Source organism: Orcinus orca, chromosome 15 (genome assembly GCF_937001465.1).
Source record: "Orcinus orca chromosome 15, mOrcOrc1.1, whole genome shotgun sequence".
NCBI classification, from domain to species: domain Eukaryota; kingdom Metazoa; phylum Chordata; class Mammalia; order Artiodactyla; family Delphinidae; genus Orcinus; species Orcinus orca.
The window spans coordinates 58889354-58910863 of record NC_064573.1 but is presented as its reverse complement, the minus strand read 5'-3'; the positions used below and the strand labels follow the sequence as shown (position 1 = coordinate 58910863).

General features: G+C 41.8%; 1 protein-coding gene across 6 annotated transcripts in view; it reads right to left on the bottom strand.

The window, feature by feature from the left end:
- PTPRM (protein tyrosine phosphatase receptor type M) overlaps positions 1-21510 on the bottom strand; it is a 746259-nt gene that overhangs the window by 141102 nt on the left and 583647 nt on the right. For 3 of the 6 annotated variants that reach the window (XM_049698267.1, XM_049698269.1, XM_049698270.1), the window contains 4 exons: positions 12526-12677; positions 8170-8244; positions 7914-7940; positions 3029-3216 (listed from right to left, as the gene is read on the bottom strand). In XM_049698267.1, the coding sequence (XP_049554224.1) occupies positions 3029-3216; positions 7914-7940; positions 8170-8244; positions 12526-12677 (442 nt within the window). The remainder of the gene's footprint in view (positions 1-3028; positions 3217-7913; positions 7941-8169; positions 8245-12525; positions 12678-21510) is intronic. The other 3 variants (XM_004275949.3, XM_049698268.1, XM_049698271.1) reach the window with 1 other exon arrangement.

Genomic DNA, 21510 nt, shown 5'->3' with positions numbered 1-21510 from the left:
TTTTACTCCCCCCCTCCTCAGTTTTATTGAGATATAACTGACACATAACATTGTGTAACTTTAGGGTGTATAATGTGATCATTGGATACCTGTATATGTTAGTTTTAAACAGTTGTCTCTGGGGTGTGGAGAAAAGGGAGCCCTCCTACACTGTTGGTGTGAATGTTAAGTTGGTGCAGCCACTATGGAAAACAGTATAAAGGTTCCTCAAAAAACTAAAAACCACATGAGTTGCCACGTGATCCAGCAATCCAACTCCTGGGCATATATCCAGACAAAACTATAATTCGAAAAGATACATACACCCCTATGTTCATAGCAGCACTATTTACAATAGCTAAGACATGGAAACAACCTAAATGTCCATCGACAGATGAATGGATAAAGAAGATGTGGTACATATATACAATGGAATACTACTCAGCCATAAAAAATAATGAAATAATGCTATTTGCAGAACATGGATGCAACTAGAGATTATCATACTAAGTGAAGTAAGTCAGGTAGAGAAAGACAAATACCATACGATATCACTTATATGTGGAATCTAAAATATGACACAAATGAACGTATCTATGAAACAGAAACAGACTCACAGACATAGAGAACAGACTTGTGGTTGCCAAGGGGGAAGGGAGATGGGGGAGTGAAGGAATGGGAGTTTGGGATTAGCAGAGGCAAGCTGTTATATATAGAATGGATAAACAACTACTACCGTATAGCACAGGGAACTATATTCAATATCCTGTGATAAACCATAATGGAAATGAATCTGAAAAAACATGAATATATATGTATAACTGAATCACTTTGCTGTACAGCAGAAATTAACACAACATTGTAAATCAACTATACTTCAATAAAATAAATTAAAAAAAGAAACAGTCTTCTCTGATCCACTGAATAGCTAGCATGGGAAAAAGAGTTTTTTGAACTGTAACTAATACAACATTTTTTTTTTTTTTTTTTTGCAGTACATGGACCTCTCACTGTTGTGGCCTCTCCCGTTGCGGAGCACAGGCTCTGGACACGCAGGCTCAGCAGCCATGGCTCATGGGCCCAGCCACTCCGTGGGACATGGGATCATCCCGGACCGGGGCACGAACCCGTGTCCCCTGCATTGGCAGGCGGACCCCCAACCACTGCACCACCAGGGAAGCCCTAATACAACATTTTACTGCAGAGTATAACAACTCAATCATCAATTATAACACACTTCAGATGAGTATACACTGTTTCAGTTTGCACTTATAAATCATATTTCTTCAGGAGATGTGAATCGGAACTGATTTTCTGCATACTTTCAAACACACATCATCTATGGTGTGTTACTAGAAGTCCTAAGGTAGGTATTTTAAAATAGTCCATGAAAAACTGGACTCAGGTTATTTTACGAATTGTTATTTGAGCCTATACCTAATCTCTTTGACATTAACATGTTTAATAAACATTAGAGCACTATCTGCATTCAGAAGATTGGACAGAACTAAAGACATCATCTCTATTCATTAGGCTGATATTTTCTCAATAATCTAATTTTGTCTTTCATAAGATATTAATGCTTTTGGAAGTCTTGCTCTTAATCCTATTAATTCCTAAGCCAGCCTTTAAAAGTGCAGGAGGAAATATGCAAAGGCGGTCAGTTTCACTGAATTATGAATTAAATCACTAAAGGCAAACCTAAGAATTTCAGGATGGCTAAAATGCAGAACTTCATTTGGAAATGTTTTCTGGACTTAAATCAAACCTTTGGGCCCTGGTTTGTGATTGTTTTCTTGGCTTTGCAGTCTTCTGAACTGCGGTCATTGGTAATACGTGAGGACACACGTGTCAGCAGAGCAAAGTGTGTCTGTGTATTTGCCTGCGTTGAACAAAGACCTGGCCTTCAAAGAAGCAGAGCAGTGGTGGGGCTCTGACTGCTGTAACGAGCCTTGGACAATTAAGCTAAACCCAAGATAATGCAGCATCTGGGGCATAAAACTGAGGCATCATGAGGGCCCCCCAAGAGGAGAAAGAAGCAGAGTTTGAACGTCGAAGGATGGGGGGGGGGGTGGTAGAAACTGATTTTAAAAATACTCTAATTCCAGACAAGATGTTTTCCAACTAGGAGCTAGTCAGGTAGATGCAATACCAGCAACACGTTCTTAGATTTAAAAAGCCATGTGGCTTTCTAATCCTATTTTTACTGTAAGCATGCTGCTACTTTATCTTCACCAGTGATTGTGAACTAATTTTACTTAATAAGGTAACAGAGAAATCCAAGCCCCTTCCTTCTCCCCCCTCACCACACATACACACACACACACACACACACACACACACACACACACACACACGCACACACTCAGTGAAGGTGTGCTCTTTTGAACCAGACTCTTCAAATAAATTAATTCTCTTCAGTTTGGGAAAGACTTTCCAACAGAATTAGGCTGAGGACAGAGGCTGTGAAAGGGGTGAGTCCTACATTTCTATACGGTGCCAGATTATATATCGCTGTTCCTGGAAAGGCCCCCAAGGGCTGCCTGCACTGGATCGCAGGACAGCGACCTGCTCCCTGGGCTGGCGGGACGGTGACAGCTGTCACTGCCGTGACACTAGCCGGTCCCTCTACTGCCATCTCATCTTCATGCAAGACATTGCTGGTTGGCCTACAACCGTTCTAGGTGGACAGCTTCTTCCTGAGATAACCCTCAAAATTATTGGGATTTAACATCAGACTTTATTATAGGAAAAGCCAGGAAAGGTGGTGAGGAATGGGGAAGAGAGCCTGGCAGGCCTCTGTTTTCATGGCGTATTTATGCAGAATAAAGAAAAAGGTGAAGAAGTATTTCTCCTCTTTTCAGTTAAGGTAGGACATCCCCCTGGTGGTTAAGTCTCACCGCTGGATGGAAATGGATCCAGGGATGAAACAGCTGGTCCCTTCCTGGCGGCCTCGTGGGCCCCACCGGCTAGGGGAGATGTCGCAGAGCCCCCGGGCGCCGCGCCCAGGCGGGCGGACGGGGAGCCCAGGTGCGGGGTGCGTGCTCACCTCGTACTCCTCCTTGAAGCCGTAGCCCTCCGCGCACTTCATCTGCGTGATGTGCTGAAGCAGGTCGGCCACCCGGATGGCAGGGTGCAGCTGCCCCGTCTGGTAGGGCACGTCGGCCGGCTCGCGCTTCTTGTACGTGTGGGGCTGCACCAAGCTGCTGGTGTCACTGGCCATCGTGTGCGTCTCGTCTGGGAAAAGAAGGCCGTGGAAAAAATGAGGGGAACCAGCAGCTACAACGGGGTCGCCGAGAATCTAAGAAGAGGCTGCTGACATCCCCTCAACCTACGGCTGCCACGATCCCCGTGATGGCTCAGCAAAAAAGAAAAGTTAAGTGTCTAGAGATTTCAGTGGGGTTGGCAATACTAGTAGGGATGCGGCAGGAATCTTTGTTTTTACAAAGCAGTCCAAACGATCTCTTGCTTTCCCAAAGCTAGTTGGTAAGAATCCTTTAGCCTTCGGGGGCTAAAGTTCATCGAAGTTTCAGTCTGAAACTTCATCAAGGCCTGGTGCAAAACCAGTCTTGTGTTCTTCCGAAGATTCGTGAACTCGTTTGTATGATGATGGAAATCAACTCTGTATGAATGTTCTGTGAGCAAAGAAAAAGTGCACAAGATGGGTTGGCTTACAAAGCTAGCAATGAAAATGTGGACATGATACATGAGATCCAAGATAACTGGGGGGGCGGGAGGGGGAGGGAAAGGAACCTGGTTGGATAAGTCACTTCGCATGCTCCAGGATCAGAAAGCTGGACAGGATACGGTGGGCCAACACAGCACTCATGGGATGATCTACAGGAGCTAACATGCAGGCCAACGCACAGCAGAACCAGCTGGCTTTGTTCTACAGAGAAGACACCCCCCCCCATTCCCTCCACACCTTCTCCATGGGGCGGGCGCATGGGGGAACTTACCATTTATAGGCACTTTTAAGAAGATACATATCAGGAGAAAAGAGGAGGAGAAAAAGGAAACAGGGCATAAGCAATAGTACTGCGTGAATAAGTACAGGTAGTTTTTATTTTGTGTTTTAATTTTACAGTTAAGTTTTCTATTCATAGGTGGTCAGAGGGCAGAGCCTCATTTCTCCCATCACCTTAGGATGGAGGTGTTTAATTTAAGCACTCAATAAGAAAAGGAGGTTAAAATAGTATCATAATTGCTTTTCATCCCCCATGAACCAAGTAACGACTAAATAAGTCTTAGTTGTACTCCATACATTTTCTCACTTAAATTTCTTGAACAAGTCAACCAAATTGTATTACAAAATTAATGTCAGAATCTGGTCAAATAAGCCTAAAGAGGCTATATTTTAATGGAAGACTCCTAGTAAATTAGATAAATGAACTGCAGAAATTGTAGCTATTAAAAAATGTCTTATGCAGGAAGGTGCTATTAGGTTAAGAGTTCCACATTGTACAGGTTAACTCATTATAATGCTGAATCCCCTCAGCCATTTTACAACTGAGGGTCTGTCTCATCAAAATATAATGAGAAAGTCACTTAAAATGAGAACATTAAATCAAAATTGATTTCAGGCATCAAGAGTGAAAACATATAAGAAAAGATAAGTTCAATTAAAAAAATGACCAGATTGTTTATCAATAGGGAATTCAGCTATGGGTTTTTGTTTGTTTGTTTAAACTGAGAAGTTCAGCTCCAAAGGAAATTTAGTTCAAGGGCGCTTGGTGAGCTGGGCCTGGCTTTGAAACCTCACTCCTATCTGCATTGCAAAGCACCTGGGATGCATGGTATGAAGGGTGGCACACAGGTGTGTAGCTATGTGCTGCTGCTGAAATGGTACCTGGATCACTACAAGGTGGCTAAAGACACAAAGACAAAATAAAAAAGGTGGTAAGTTGATTTTATGATTTTTTTTTCATTTGGATTTGCTTTGAAATTTAGAAATTCATATGTTCCCATCTACTAGAACGGTTGCAAATAAACCGGGACATTTTCTCATCGGATTTGCTTGCTGGCAACTGCCAAGCTCACGATGTAGGGGAGGCTCCCTCCTGAAGCCCTGAAGCCCTGGAGCTTTCAGCTTCTCCAGCAGGAAGTTCTGCTCTTTATACTCAAATACATGGAACATTAATTAGTTTCCCCTCTGTGCCTCTCGTTCTCTCAGTTTTGCACCTTTTGGGATGAACGTAATTAAATGCCCTCCACTGTGGACTGACCTTCTACACTTCCCCAAATGAATCATGTGGGTCTTCCGTGTGGATCCACTGGCAACCTCACAGTGCTCTGATCCCAGGGCGAGGCATTCTTGGAAGTTTTAAGTCCACAGAACAGTCACCACTGTCACCACTGTATGTATCACCCCCACTGCACTACGATATCTTGACCTCATTATTATGTGGACACGTCTTAAAGCATTTAAACACTACCAGATCATCTAAGAAAAGAACACTATTACTGAGAACATAGCTGCCGACGAGGAAACTGACGGTTTCTGGTGTGATATCTGTTCTGAAATTTGGTCACCTGAACTAGCAGAAAATCTTGATTCCATCAAAATTAGTGATTCATCAGTTTCCTCTGACTTCTTCAAAAGGAATGATTACTGACAAAATACATCATTTGTCACTAACTTCCTATATTTGTTAAAAATTACCCACCCAAAATTTTTAATTAAAAATTATGGCTAAGAGGAAATCAGAAATAAAGCTACTCACTAAAAGTTCCGATGGTTTTCTAAGAACTGAGAATTCATTCTACCTACATTCTTTAACAAACTGTCTCGAATTTCCAACGAACCAGCTGAAAAATCCTGAATTGAAATGGATGCTGCTTTTGAGGTAGGCGATGGTCCTACCTCGCTATCCATCTATCTAGCTATCTTTTTTTTTTTTTTGCAAGAAAATGATATAAAGGCATGCTAAAGCTTTATACATTAGGGCTGGGCACCTTAGCCTGTGAGAATAAAATGCACTCGAGGATTTAATTGTGCTAAGCTGTGAGTCACAGCAAAACACGTCTTCCTGTCTTAGTGTAAATTAAAATAGCACTATTCCCCAAAAGTGCCAGGGTAGATGTACAGCGTATCTTCATTGCATGGTTTCAAGTGATAACCTATGTAACATACGGATTCACCTTCGCACCGAGTGACATGGAAGGGACAGTCCCCAAGCACCGCCATTTGTCATATTGGCAGGTTGGTACCAGCTCAACACGGTAACAGTTATTTGTTGATCTGGCTGACTTATTTTTCACAATGTGCATCATTTCTGCTATTTGAATTGTCTGTTCAAGTGACTCTCTCTCTGTAGAGAAGCCTAACCAACTTTAAAAGATGTCATTAGTGTTCGTAATAACAAAGCCCCAACTTTAAAAGATGGTATTTGTTTAATAAGCTTATCTAAATCCTGCTGTGAAATCTGAACATTTTCTTCCCTCCGACAATGCACATCTCAGCCCTCCCCACTCATAGCTCCCCCAAGGTCAGAACACCTACTAGAGGAATTGCGGAATGAATGCCAGGCACACAAAGAAATCACAAATTTCCCATCAAGAGATTCTGCAAATGTCATCTGCATTTAGATTGCATTGTTCGGGCACCTAAGATTAGCCTGTGCCCCTCACTTATGAAAAGGATAAAAATGCACCTTTCTTTCCCTTACGGTCAGGATTAAAAGGTGGCAGCTTTAGCGGGGTTTGTTTATTAGTCCTCAAAACGACGCAAATTCAAAACGTCTGCTTTAGGTCCATTCTTCAACTTCTGAGTTCATTTTTTCCTCAAGCAACAAACTTGCTTAATCAAGCCCAGAAAACACCATAAGGGGGAAAAAACCCCCAACACCCTCTACATAAAAATCGTAACAACTTAAGAGAAAAGAGAAGCACAGGGGGAAAAATTATGTTGCCAAGATATAAACCCTTGTAAAGACAGTTAGGAAGCAGGACTGGCACAGCTGAGGATGGAGCTCTGGCTGCGAGGGATGGTTATACACCTTGAAGTCATCTGTGTTGTGCTCCTTTTCTGTAAGGTTAGTAGTACTGATAGAGAGAGAACATAGCCAAGTACGCTCGGGCTACGGTCTCAAAGGCAACAGCAGCTCATGCTTGTTTGGTTTGGGAATATTTCCTACCTTAATTGCATTCTGTCCCATGGGGGCTAACATTTTATTTCATTTCCGGTGACATCTGACACATAATAAACCATGTGATTATAAAGTGTCAGCTTGTCGTTCTGCTGTTGAGAACAGCGGCTCCTTTGAAATTCCACTGTGTGACAGACATCTGAAATGCTGGGGGTGCCCTGGGTAGCTCCGAGGAGGGGGAGGGGGCCAAAGCTCTACTGTGATGATTTTTCTGCAAAGCATTTGGCAGAATTAGAAAAATGCTATTTTTGAAACTGCTGTTTTCAGTGCTTAGCAGTAAGTGAAAATAATAAGAAGCTATTTTCACGTTTATGACTGTCACCACTTTGGACAGACTTTAGGTCTTGCAAGTACACAGCTGAGTGATGACAAACTGTGTTTTTCCTTGGGATCAAAGCTGACTTTTAATGTTGAACCTGGACAGGGAGAGTGCTGGAGCCGGGATCGTTCATTGGAACCCTTTGGTATCATTCCCAACATCATTCCCAACACACACACACACACACACACACACACACACACACACACACACACACACACACACACACACACACACACACACACACACACACACACACACACACACACGGCAAACCCTTCTTATCAATGGGGATTGTTTAGAGAAAGTCTTTTTATTATCTATGCCCACCCCCAACCCCTCCAGGCCATCCACCACCCCCGTGTCCGGGTTATGATCCTTGCATCAAACTGCCGTCTCCTACAGAGTGGCCACTGACTTTAGAAATTACTCCTGTAATAAACTGTGATAAAGGGAAATGTTCTCACCTAAAATTGCAGTTGGCACAAATGGGTCTGTCATACATCATAAGCAGGTCAATGCAGAGAAAGTAAAAAGAGAAAGAACAGTAAATGACTGATGAAAGGCCCCCCCAGTTTTCCCGCAGAAAGCCATAGAAAGCATCGGGTTACAACACTTCAAACACGCTAAGCTCCTAAAGCAACCTGGGCAGCAAAGTGAGCCCTGGGTGATTCTGACTGCTCAGGGTTTATGAAGAGATGAAACAACGGAAAGCTATGTTACCTGGGTAGTAGGAATTAGGCACCGATGTGCTCAGGGTGTTCGTTTTCATGGTAAAGGACGATGGTGAAGACACAGCTGTAAATAAGAGAAAAGGCATGTCAGTGGGGGTAGAAAAGCAACACCGGAAAATATGGCCCTGAGGTCACTCCTGGGGAAACGACACTGGGTAGACTGTTGACCAAAGAAACAACAGAGGTTTACCCGAGTCTGTGTAATAAATACTATCAGTCTCCACTGTCTCTGTGGGGAGTTACTTGTACTTTAGAGGACATGCCCCCTTTCATCACTGAAAAGATTTTCTGATCCCACAAATGAAGGAAAAAAACCCACAACCACAGTCGCCATTTTTTTTTTTATGAAAGAAGCTATCTTTTTTCTTTTTGTAAAAAAAATTTTTTTATTATTATTTTTTAACATCTTTATTGGAGTATAATTGCTTTACAATGGTGTGTTAGTTTCTGCTTTATAACAAAGTGAATCAGTTATACATATACATATGTTCTCATATCTCTTCCCTCTTGCGTCTCCCTCCCTCCCACCCTCCCTATCCTACCCCTCCAGGCGGTCACAAAGCACCGAGCTGATCTCCCTGTGCTATGCGGCTGCTTCCCACTAGCTATCTACCTTACATTTGGTATATACGTCCATGCCACTCTCTCACTTTGTCACAGCTTACCCTTCCCCCTCCCCATATCCTCAAGTCCATTCTCTAGTAGGTCTGTGTCTTTATTCCTGTCTTACCTCTAGGTTCTTCATGACATTTTTTTTTCTTAAATTCCATATATATGTGTTAGCATACGGTATTTGTCTTTCTTTCTGACTTACTTCACTCTGTATGACAGACTCTAGGCCTATCCACCTCATTACAAATAGCTCAATTTCGTTTCTTTTTATGGCTGAGTAATATTCCATTGTATATATGTGCCACATCTTCTTTATCCATTCAGCCGATGATGGACACTTAGGTTGTTTCCATCTCCGGGCTATTGTAAATAGAGCTGCAATGAACATTTTGGTACATGCACAGTCGCCATTTTGGATTAAGAAATTCATTAATTTCCCTTTTGACTTCTAGCCTTTGCTTGCAGAATTTTACTACCACACTGAACTGACTTTTACAACTAAGTATGAGAGTGTGTCTACACATGGCTTCTGGAGAACATTCTGAATGTCAATGCTTCTGTACTTTGCTAAATCCTCACCCTGCTCCTATTCTGGATATTGCGAGAGCTTTTCACAATGCTACGATCTGTTTTATGAAAAATAAAGATGATGCTCCCTGTGTACTATATTTAACGTGAAAGCTGCATGCCTACATGTTGTCTTATCAGGCCTTTAAATCCTTGTAAACGTGCTTATTTTTCTTTGAAATCTTCCTCTGAAACACTCAAGATTTAACTACAATACCTTCTCTTCCCCCTGTCATTAAGAGGTAGAGTCAATCCCATCCAATTTATCTGATTCCATTGAAAGTGGATATTTCCTATTTTTAAAGTTTAACTCTCTTCAACATCTTAATTGATTAGTGCTTTAAAAACACTTTCATTTCATTAAAGTGCAAGGATAAATTATTTGAATGTGCTCAAGTGCTCAAGCTGGTTAGATCTAAGGCTAACTTCTAACTCCTCTGATGTGGTTATACGGTTTATTTGATGCTGAGTTCCCGATCAGGACACTAATGCCCACTTACATGGCTGGTTTATGGGCGGCTCTACCAAATCCCTGTGGTTATTGCATGTCAGGTCTATCCTGATGACACGTTAATATATTTTCACTCTCTTGGAGCAGTTCCCTTCAGACAATGATTTTTACCTATGTTTATATTTTTCAAGTATAGAATTAGCAAATGACAGAACCAGAACCCAGGCTGCCTGTCAGTTATATTTTTCTAAAATAGAGAAGTATCACATTTATAATGTGTGTTTATGATAAGCTGCCAGGAAGAAAGAGAGCAGTTGATAAAAACAAGGACAAAACCCCGAGTACCTATAAAACATGCCAGGGGTCAGGGGGCATAATGCCTATTACCTGCTGACATTTTTATTTGTTTTGTAAAAATGTGCAAAGCAGATACAAAATAACTATGTTTATTTTCACCTTTAAAAACATATTTTACACCCCTTTTTTTGTATAAGAATTAAACCCATACCCACTATCCATATCTACCTTCCCCCCTTTTAGGTACGACTCCCATTTGCTTTGGTGGATGGATTATTCCCCATTCTTATAAATGTGCTCGGGCTTATTTTTAAATTCTCCAACCTCAGTTTTCTCACCGTCTCATTCCTAAAAACTACTTGCTTCCCAATCCTAAAGGATCTCAAACATATCCAGGCTTGGAGTAGGTCTGGGCTAGAAGCCTAGGGGTCTAATGAACACTTTTCATGAAAATTTCCTTCTCCAGTGACTGCTCTTTTAATTTAAAGGCATTTAGAGAGTATGACGATGACAAAGTTTACCATCAGGGTCACTGCCCGTGGATGGGACTGGATGAGACCTACCCATGGTTCAGAAAGCGGGAGGACAGTGGAACGCCTCATGCCATGCTTCCTCCATTGGCTTTACCAATGGAGGCATCAAATAATGCCTCCTGGTGGGCGAGCCCCAGAGGCTGTGTCCCCACTGCTGCAGCAGCCCCCTCTACATGGGCGGTTTTGGATTTCCACAGATACATTCATGTTTTAAAAAGTCAATGCCAAATTAAACAACCTGTCCAGAGGCAAATACCTCCTGTTGCTCAAACTTCAAAAGCCTAGAAACTGCCAGTGTAGGTTTCTGCTCTTTGGGTAGGCAATTCCAAGTAAATTTGTTCGTGAGGAATTTCACCATGAAATAGAAGATTTGGAACAGTAATGGGTTATCATGGAAAGAGCGAGCATGTATCCGCGTGGTCCCTTCCACACTGTTGGTCAAGAAATAACTGCTCTGACAAAAATTCTCATCTTGTCTGTGGTGGGAAGGACTCGCCCCCCCCCCCCACAAATGCATCCTAAGTTGCTTTATTTTGGCAGTTAAACGCATTACATACCTTTAAATGGAAAATATATTTGCTACAAAAAAGCAGAGAAAATTGTATGAAAAAAAGGGATGGAATTTGTGGTAAACTGAAGTACCCCAGATTCTGCCACCTACACTGAAAATGACATGAAAGGGCAAAGGACAATGACCACGGTTGAGGAGTGTGTCCTGCCCGCCGGGGTGAGAGCCGTGTCTGCTGAAGTCCCGCACCAGCGGGCCAGGGCTGCATGTGGATAAATAAACGTAGGGCCTCTAACTGGGATAAGGTGGACAATAGTAGCCACTGTGAACAGAAAGGAACACGCCTTTCCACGAAGCCTTGCTGAATGTAGGGGAAAGGCAGGTGTGGGAGAAGGGTGCTGACCACAGCAGGCGTGATCAGAGAGGGTGGGGGGCCGGGGGAGATGCAGATCCCAACAGCCCAGGTGGGTGGTCAGGACAGGAGCGCACACCTCCCGCACTGGGATCAGCCCTCTCGCACCAGAGACCGTGTGTCTGTGATTCTCCCAATCCCCAGCCTTTACTTTATTACTGTTGGTGACAGCTGTCCTTTATCCATCCGCAAGCCATCCAGCATCCTGGTTGCAGAGCCAGGGTCGGCAGCAGCCTTTGGGCATGGATTTCACACGTTAAAGAAACCTCTGACCTTGAACCTGTCAGCGCTGTGAACCACATCATTAGGCACAGGACACGGGATTTACTTTTGGTCCCCAAGAAGATCACCAGGGACACGGCGACTGCACTTTTTGTATTCATACAATCCATGTAATTGCTGGCTTCCTAAAATAACGCCTTGTACCTGGATGGCAGGTGGCAGCACGGAAGGTATTAGCTGAGCTCCGTTTACCCACCTGGTGTGAAACATAAGCCTTCTGAAGTGGAAATACAATTTAGCTTATTAATTGCCACTAACAGCCCTGTAATAAAGGCAGAACTTGTCAGCTAAACAAATAAACAATTAGCTTGTTACTGCCATTTAGTGAACTGCTTTATAACGGGCTTCCCCGGAGTGACTGCACACCTGCCTCGCTTACAAACAGGAGCTGCATAACAACAGGGATGGTGAGGAGGGAAGCCTCCGTGTCACTGCTCTCGGGTCTTTACAGAAACGTGGCCGTGGCTGCCCGTGCTGTCTGCTCTGGTCCCGTCACCCCGCCCACATCACCGTTCCTAAGCAACCGTGGCACGTGGGGACATGTCCAGGATCATCTGAAGGGACTGGAGAAACCAACAGGGCCTAAGAATTCTCTGGGAGGTTTTGTTTCCTAACCCCCAGCACCACCTGGAATCCTGGAAACCCGAGAGCTGCCCTGAGGGCAGGCCCCGCGCAGCACTCACATCTCCCGTTGAGGTTGTGCGTGTCCATGAAGGAGAAGGCCTCGTCGCAGCTGGTGCCCTGCTCCGCGTAGCTCTTGTCCATGGAGCTCACCATCACCGTCATTTCCTGCCGCGTGCTGCTCATCGTCTCCTTCCGCTTCCTGGCCAGTTTCCTTGGGACAGAGAGTTCATTATGCAGACACGCGTGAGGATGGAAAAGGTGCACTGACCAACGCTCGGGAATCACTTGTATGGAATTAATGGTATTCATCCATAACAGTGTCTCATGATGCCTTCTAGATGGCAGGTTCTCTGCCAGCTGCAGACATGCAGAGGAGACCCATCTCCTGCCTGTCCTCAGAAAACCCCCCTCAGGCCAAAAGGCACATGAAAAGATGCTCAACATCGCTAATTATTAGAGACATGCAAATCAAAACTACAACAAGTTATCACCTCAAACCGGTCGGAACGGTCATCATCAAAAAGTCTACAAACAGTAAATGCTGGAGAGGGTGTGGAGAAAAGGGAACCCTCCCACACCACTGGTGGGAATGTAAGTTGATGCAGCCACTATGGAGAACAATATGGAGGTTCCTTAAAAAAACTAAAAATAGAGCTACCATATGATCCAGCAAACCCACTCCGGGGCAGATATCCAGAGAAAACCATAATTCAAAAAGATACATGTACCCCAGTGTTCATAGCAGCACTGTTTATAATAGCCAAGAAATGGAAGCAACCTAAGTGTCCCTCGACGGAGGAATGGATAAAGAAGATGTGGCACATATATACAATGGAATACTACTCAGCCATTAAGAAAAGAATGAAATAATTCTATTTGCAGCAACATAGGTGGACCTAAAGTTTATCATACTAAGTGAAGTAAGTGAGATAAAGACAAATATCTTATAATATCACTTATATATGGAGTCTAAAAAAATGATGCAAATGAACTTATTTACAAAACAGACACAGTTCAGATAATATACATATTACTATATATTAAATAAATAAAGAAGTAATACCAATGCACTTACAAAACAGACTCAGACAGTTCAGATATACACACTACTATATGTAAAATAAACAACAAACTGTATAGTATAGGGAAACATACCCAATATTTTGCAATAACCTATATGGGAAAAGAATCTGAAAAAGTATACATATATATCTGAATCACTTGGATGTACATCTGAAACTAACAACATTGTAAATCAACCATACTTCAATTAAAAAAAAAACCCCTCAGTCATGTCAGGAACGTACAGCCTAAACATTACCTTACACTTCTCCTACTATGAGCTAAAGTAAAAGGGCCAATGACCCTAGTACAATGCAGTCATAATATACTTACTGATAGGCTTCTACAGTTACTGACTTTGCACTAAATTATTCCTGACATGCCATATTCAGGGTCCAAGGGTAGATCCCCCTAGTAGATATTCATCATACAAAACCAAAATAATCCAAGCAGTGAATCTAAGGGGCGCCCTGCAGAACCAAAGAACAACCCAGGCGAGGTGCGAAGACAGCATCGCTGGAGTGTGCGTGGGACGGGAGGAGGCTGTGAGGCAGCCTGCATGGACAGAGCCCTCTGAGGGGCACCTGCGGAATCTCAGATGGCGGTGACACTGGACCGAACCCCAAATGAACCCAAAGTAGCTCCCCATCAAGGCTGGTCAACAGGGCAGAAGGTAAAAAAAGTCAAGTTGTCGACTTCCCTGCCAAGTTTTGCAGAGGAGTGAGTCCTCAGGCTCCCTCCCTGGGTGAAAGAGATGCAAAAAGGCCCTGGAAGGCAGAGAGAGTTCCAGTTCTTTTGGAGACAGAGTTTAACCCTGGCCTTTCTATCATGCTCATTAACCACCAGAAGCTCATAATCTTAAGTTACAGAGACCTGGACAAAACCCAAAAAAACCTAAGGGAAACTGACATTCGAATACACAGGTAAAACACATTTTTATAGCTCTTACTACCGGAGGTTGTTTGATGCACCCAGGACAGACGAGAAGAGAATTAGAGATGCTTAAGAAGAAGGTATAAAGCAAGAAGCTTTAAGAAGACGAGAGCACCGTAATACTAAAAATATAATGCCCTAAATATTCTAATTTTACTTAAGCACTTAGCATGTACACAAGAAAACGGCAGCTGTTTCTAGTAAATCATCTTGACTCTGATGAACCTAGGACACAGCAGAATTTACAATGAGCTGCATAATCAAAATCACCCCCGTATTAGGTTATTATTAATGCAGTGTAAGACACTGACAACATTAGACCATACGGATAAACTTTATTTTCATTTCCAAATGCCACATAATCCAAATGCTTTCTTGCCCATAGTTATAATAATCTTTTGATTTCATACTTGGAAGGCAGAAGGGTTTCATTAATAAGTTGCCCCCTTTTTCTTTTTTTTTAGATGTCGGGGGTAGGAGTTTATTAATTTATTTATTTTTGCTGTGTTGGGTCTGAGTTTCTGTGCGAGGGCTTTCTCTAGTTGTGGCAAGCAGGGGGCCACTCTTCATCGCGGTGCACGGGTCTCTCACTATCGCAGCCTCTCTTGTGGCGGAGCCCAGGCTCCAGACGCGCAGGCTCAGTAGTTGTGGCTCACGGGCCTAGTTGCTCCATGGCATGTGGGATCCTCCCAGACCAGGGCTCGAACCCGTGTCCCCTGCATCAGCAGGCAGATTCTCAACCACTGCGCCACCAGGGAAGCCCCAGTTGCCCCTTTTTTATTGCCAAAAGTTGTTGGGAAAAAAGATACATTTTTAAACATAAAAATGAAAATGATCTATAACTTCTGTGACAGTGTTGAAGTTGTAAAGACGGGAATGTATAATAAAACTTGAGCAGCCACTGTGGAGAACAGTATGGAGGCTCCTTAAAGAACTAAAAACAGAGCTACCATGTGACCCAGTGATCCCACTCCTGGGCGTACATCTGGAGAAAACCCTAATTCAAAAGGATAACATGCATCCCAATGTTCATAGCAGCACTATTCACAATAGCCAAGACATGGAAGCAACCTAAGTGTCCACTGACAGATGAATGGATAAAGATGTCGTACATATATACAATGGAATATTACTCAGCTATAAAAAAGAATGAAATAATGTCATTTGCAGCAACATGGATGGACCTCAAGATTGTAACACTAAGTGAAGTAAGCCAGACAGAGAAAGACAAATAAAATATGATATCACTTATATGCGGGATCTAAAAAAATGATACAAATGAACTCATTTACAAAACAGAAATAGACCCACATACATAGAAAACAAACTTATGGTTACCAAAGGGGAAGAGAGGGAGGGATAAATTAGGAGTTTGGGATTAACAGATACACACTACTATATATAAAATAGATAACCAACAAGGACCTACTGTACAGCACAGGGAACAATACTCAATATCTTGTAATAACCTATAAGGGAAAAGAATCTGAAAAAGAATATATATTCTTATATATATTCATATATATATAATACATATATATAAAAAACTGAATTGCTTTGTTGTACACCTGAAACTAACAAAGCATTGTAAGTCAACTATATTTCAATAAAAATTTAAAAAATATGCATTTACAAAAAAAGTTGTAAAGGTTTTGAAAAGGAAGCTGGCATGGCTCCTCTGGGTGCCAGTGTGCAGATGCTGGTCATCTTCTCCAGAGCCCCCTTTTCTCCAGCCAATCACGCTAGTCTAAGGGGCAGAATCTAGGCCTGGATGTTCTCCACAGGTGTTCTGGATAGAGGTAGCCTGGCTCCAGACCCACAGCTGCAGTTACAACAGTACATTTGCTCTCCACTTCTGTGTCTGCCAGCTCACTGGAAAAGCATTCTTAAGCCAGGTCTCCCCAGGAGCACTAAAGTGGAGGACCGAGATAATTAGCACCATCATTCAGGCAAAACGTCCCCCCTTTGCCGGAATTTCTTTAATTTGCTTTGGACTGAGTTATGCAGATAATTGCCCCAGTATTTTCTTTTGTTTTGCCTATGAAGAGAGACGTAGTCAAGTTCGCCAGACTTCCCTCTTCGTCTTCTCTTGCTTGTGTTTCTCTAATCCTTACAGGTTAGGAAATGACAGTGAAAGTGCTTCTCACTGCTGGTGGGAGGTGGTGGTGGAGGGCGGATGTGTGCTCCAACAAAAGCCAAGCTTGTACTGGAAAGATCTTTCTCCTCTCTAATCCTCCGTGTATGAACTAATTTCAGTGATGTCAGGCTACACACTCCACTGCTGATCTTCCTTAAGCACAAAAGAAGCCCATTAAGGACTCATGAGAACCTGCTCAAATCCAGCAGAGGTCCAGCTGGAGACCCACAGCTTTAGGCTCATGTCCGTTAAGCACATACTCTGTGTCCGTGAACCTTCAAAACATGGCTCCCACGTCCTCAGCAAGCCTTCCTGCATTAACCTCACCCTTTGACCACAGACACAAATGTCTCACTGGGGGCCAGCCAGGCAGGTACTGCAAGGGAGTGAAGCAGGTCTAAGGCAATAAGGAGTGGTGGGCACTGGAGAAATGGAAGGGGAGACAGCCTCTCAGCTCCAGAGGGTGGATGCCCCATAAGGGTCCCAGACATTGTAAATTGCAGGAGAAACCAGAAATCCAGATTTTATAGGAACTCTCTGAATTCTAAGTATTGTCAAATAATTCAAATTAAAAATTTAAAAGACTATGTAGCCCAAACAAAGCATGTTTGTGGACACTTCTGCTCTCCACTAATACAGCACTTAGAAACTTAATTGTGTTGGAAGGGAGGGGAGTGAAAACTGACATATAATACATAACCACTGTATGGCAGTGCTCTGCAAGTGTTCTCTCATTTAATCCTAGTAACCTGGTAAGAGCTATTTTTACTTCCTATTTTATAGATGGAGGAACTGAGTCTCAAGGACTTAAGTAAGTTGTCCAAATGGTGGAGCTGGAATTGCACCCCAGATCTCTCTTGACCCCAAAGGTACCCATTCTAGAACAATGTGCTGTATCTAGTAAAGTATTTCATTAATTTACATTTCCTTACAAGTTTACATTATAATTATCACCAAGTTGCTTTCAAACGTGAATACTCTATCACCTCATAACTAAATATTATGAATTGAAAAAAGTAGGATTAATTTACTAGCACCTAGCCAACTCTTCACACAAAGCAGGTGGTATTCAATATGCTTGTTAATTGAATTAACAATTGTCACACCAAAGCATTAGAAAAGACAGTTTTTCTGCAACCTCCTAATCAAAAGTAGCTTGCTTGGTCACGGAGGTTTTGAGTCATTGCTTGGGATTTTTGATTTGTCCTCATGCACAGCTAAATGCTATAGTCCATAATTACAGATGGTTGAGGAAGGTTAGATTTAGAATTGAGAGTTGGAAATAAGTGTGGATAAATTGAAATTTATTCTCTCTCTTTTTCTCCTATCTATTTCTCTTTTGGACTTTGTGTTTCAGATCTATATTTTATATTTTAAAGAAAACTTTAAAAACTGTCAGAAAAACACTGTGAACTTAATGAAATAGTGCTTTGTGCAGGAAAACTGAAGTGGAGGCAATTTTCTTTGCAATCTTATCTAAAGACACAAGTAAATTTATTTTCCATTTTGATTTTTAAACAAATGGTTTGCTTGAGATATTTCAATCTCAAATCTCTAAATTTGGATTGAATGAATCTCAAAGACCCTTAGTAACAACAACAACTAAAAATGTTCCTACCAACACCTAAAAATAGAGCATAAAAAATTAGAGAGAGGACTTTCGGTTTATGGTCAGGCATGTAAGGAGCTTGGAGGTCATCATTCTGTCCTAACAACAAGTAAAAGGCTAAAGAGACGGAAAATCAACAACTCCTTCTAACTTGTCAGAGGTCACAGGGCCAACCAGTGCCCCCCAAATTACAGAGACAAACAGGCAGATACAGAGAATCACAACTCACCAGAGCAGAAACCCATGAGCAGAAATCTGTGTGAGAATCATCACTGGGGTAGATAAACCTAAACTAGAATTGAATTATTGGAGGGTCAGTGTGGACAAGTCTGAGACTTAAAAACTCCAAGGACGTCCAGACTTAGGGGTACCCTACACCTTTCTGAATTTTATCTCCAGGAACCCTACCTCATTCTCAAAGTAAAGACTGGAGGAAAAAATTGGGCTTCCAGCAGGAGGAGGGGGGAAAGTAGACATTTTGAAATACACCCAGAGCATTCTGTGGCTTGCCCTCAGGAATACTATTTTACTAGATGGTTGAGGAAGGCAGAGCCTGTTGGGGCAAGGAAAATATCCAAATCCAGCTGTCTCCAGCCATCCTGTCCACCCAAGGTGGGGGCACTGAAGCATCTGTGCAGGTCACAGCTCAGGGACACAAGTTCGCTAACAGGTTGAGACCCAATCATAGGTCACCTCCTCTCCCCCAACACCTTACTATCACGTTACTAAAGACCTATTTGCAGAAGTCTTTTTCCCCTGGTACATCAAGTCTGGACATCAGTAAAAAATTACAATGCATACTAAAAGGCAAAAAACAGTTTAGAGACAGAGGAAGCATTGGAATAAGGCTCATATGGGAGGGGTGTTGGCATTATCAGACTGGGAATTTAAAATAACTACGAGTCATAGGTGAAAGGTTCTAATAGAAAAAGTAGACAACATGCAAGAACAGATGGAAAACAAAAGCAGAGAGATGAAAAATTCTAAGAATCAGAAAGAAATGCTAGAGATAAAAAAAAACCTGCAACAAAAACAAAGGATGCCTTTCATGGGCTCATTAGGAGAATGGACACAGCTGAGGAATGTTTCTCTGAGCCAGAGGATATGACAATAGAAACTTCCAAAACAAAAAAGCAAAGGGAAAAAAAGGCTGTAAAACAAGATAACAGTATATCCTGAAACTTTGGGACAACTAAAAAAGATGTAACATGTGTATAGTGAGAAACCAGAAGGAGAAAGGAAGAAAGAGAAGTCACTATTTCTATTATCCAAAGAAACAGTGACTGAGAATTTCCCCCAGTTAATGTCAGACATCAAAACAAAGACCTGAGAAGCTCAAAGAACACCAAGAAGGATAAATACCAGCAATTCTACACCTAGCGTATTCAAACTTCAGAAAGTCAAAGAAAAAATGTTGAAACAAGCCCAAGGGGAAAAATAAACCCTACTTATAGAGTAGCAAAGATAAGAATTATACCTGACTTCTCAGAAACCATGCAAGCAAAAAGAGAGTGAAGTGTTAAGAGAGTTAAACTGTTGAGAGAAAAATACCACCAACTTAGAATTCTGTACCCTGTGAAATTAGCCTTCAAAACTGAAGGAAAAATAAACTTTCTCAGACAAAAATTGAGGATATCCTGTGATAAACCATAATGGAAAAGAATATATAAAGAAATGTATATATATGTGTAACTGAATCAGTTTACTGTACAGCAGAAATTAATGCAATATTGTAAATCAACTATACTTCAATAAAAAATAAATAAAAAAAGAAATAGAGGGAATTTGTGGCCAGTAGACCTGCCTTGCAAGAAATCTTAAAAGAAGTTCCTCAGCAAGAAGGAAAATGACATAGGTCAGAAGGAGATCTACATTAAGAAGAGGATTAGAGAAGGAACAAATGAAAGTGAAATAAAAACTTTTATTTTGCTTATTCTTAATTGATATAACAAATAACAGTTTGTTCAAAATAATAACAGCGACAATATTGTTGATGGTTATAGTTTATGTATGAGTGAAGTGAATGATAGAATGAATCAAGGGACATGGCGGAGGAATTAGGCATATTTCATTATTCTAAAGTACTTACACTAACTGTGATGCACTATAGTGTTATTTGCAAGTGGACTTGATTTGGTTGTAAATGTTTATTGCTAACTTTAGGCAAGACCCGATTAATCTGTTGTTAGAAGAAAACCACTTTAAAAATAAAGATACGTGTAGATTAAAAGTAAAGGGATGTAGGGACCTCCCTGGTGGTGCAGTGGTTAAGGCTCCAAGCTCCCAATGCAGGGGACCCAGCTTCGATCCCCGGTCAGGGAACTAGAGCCCACATGCATGCCACAACTAAGAGTTCGCATGCCACAACTAAGGAGCACACATGCTGCAACTAAGACCCGGTGCAACCAAATAAATAAATAAATAAAATATTAAAAGAAAGAAAACAGTGTTTGCTTTAAAAAAAAAAAAAGTAAAGGGATGGAGAAAGTCATAACCTGCTAAGAGTAATCAAAAGAAAGCAGGAGTAGCTTTTTAAATTTCAGGCAAAGCAAATGTCAAAGCAAGGAAAGTTATCTGGGGTAAGAAGGGCATTAGGTAACAATAAAGGGGTCAATTCTCAAGAAGACATAACAATCCTTAATGTGTATGTGCCCCAAAACAGAGCATCAAACTATGTGAAAAAGAAAAACTGGATAGAACTGCAAGAAGAAATAGATGATTCCACTACTATCATTGGAGACTTCAACACCTCTCGACCAGAAATGGACAGATTCATAAGGCAGATAATGAGTAAGGACATAGCTGAACTCAACAGCATCATCAATCAACCTGACATATCAATAACTGACATCTATAGAATACTTCATCCGACAATACTGGAACACATATTCAAGTTTACAGAGAATATTCACAAAGATAGAGCTCATTCTGGGCTATAAAACACACCTTGATAAGTTCAAAAGAATAGAAACCATGTGATCCAGCAATCACGCTCCTTGGTATTTACCCAAAGGAGCTGAAAACTTTTGTCCACATAAAAATGGCACACTGATGTTTATAAAAGCTATATTCATAATTGCCAAAATTTGGAAGTGACCAAGATGTCCTTCAATAGATGAATGGATAAATCAACTGTGGTCCATTCAGACAATGAAATATTATCCAGCACTGAAAAGAAATGAGCAATCGAGCTGTAAAAGACATGGGGGAAACATAAATGCATATCACCAAGTGAAGAAGCCAATCTGCAAAGGCTTCCTGCTGTATGATCCCAACTGCATGACATTCTGGAAAAGACAAAAC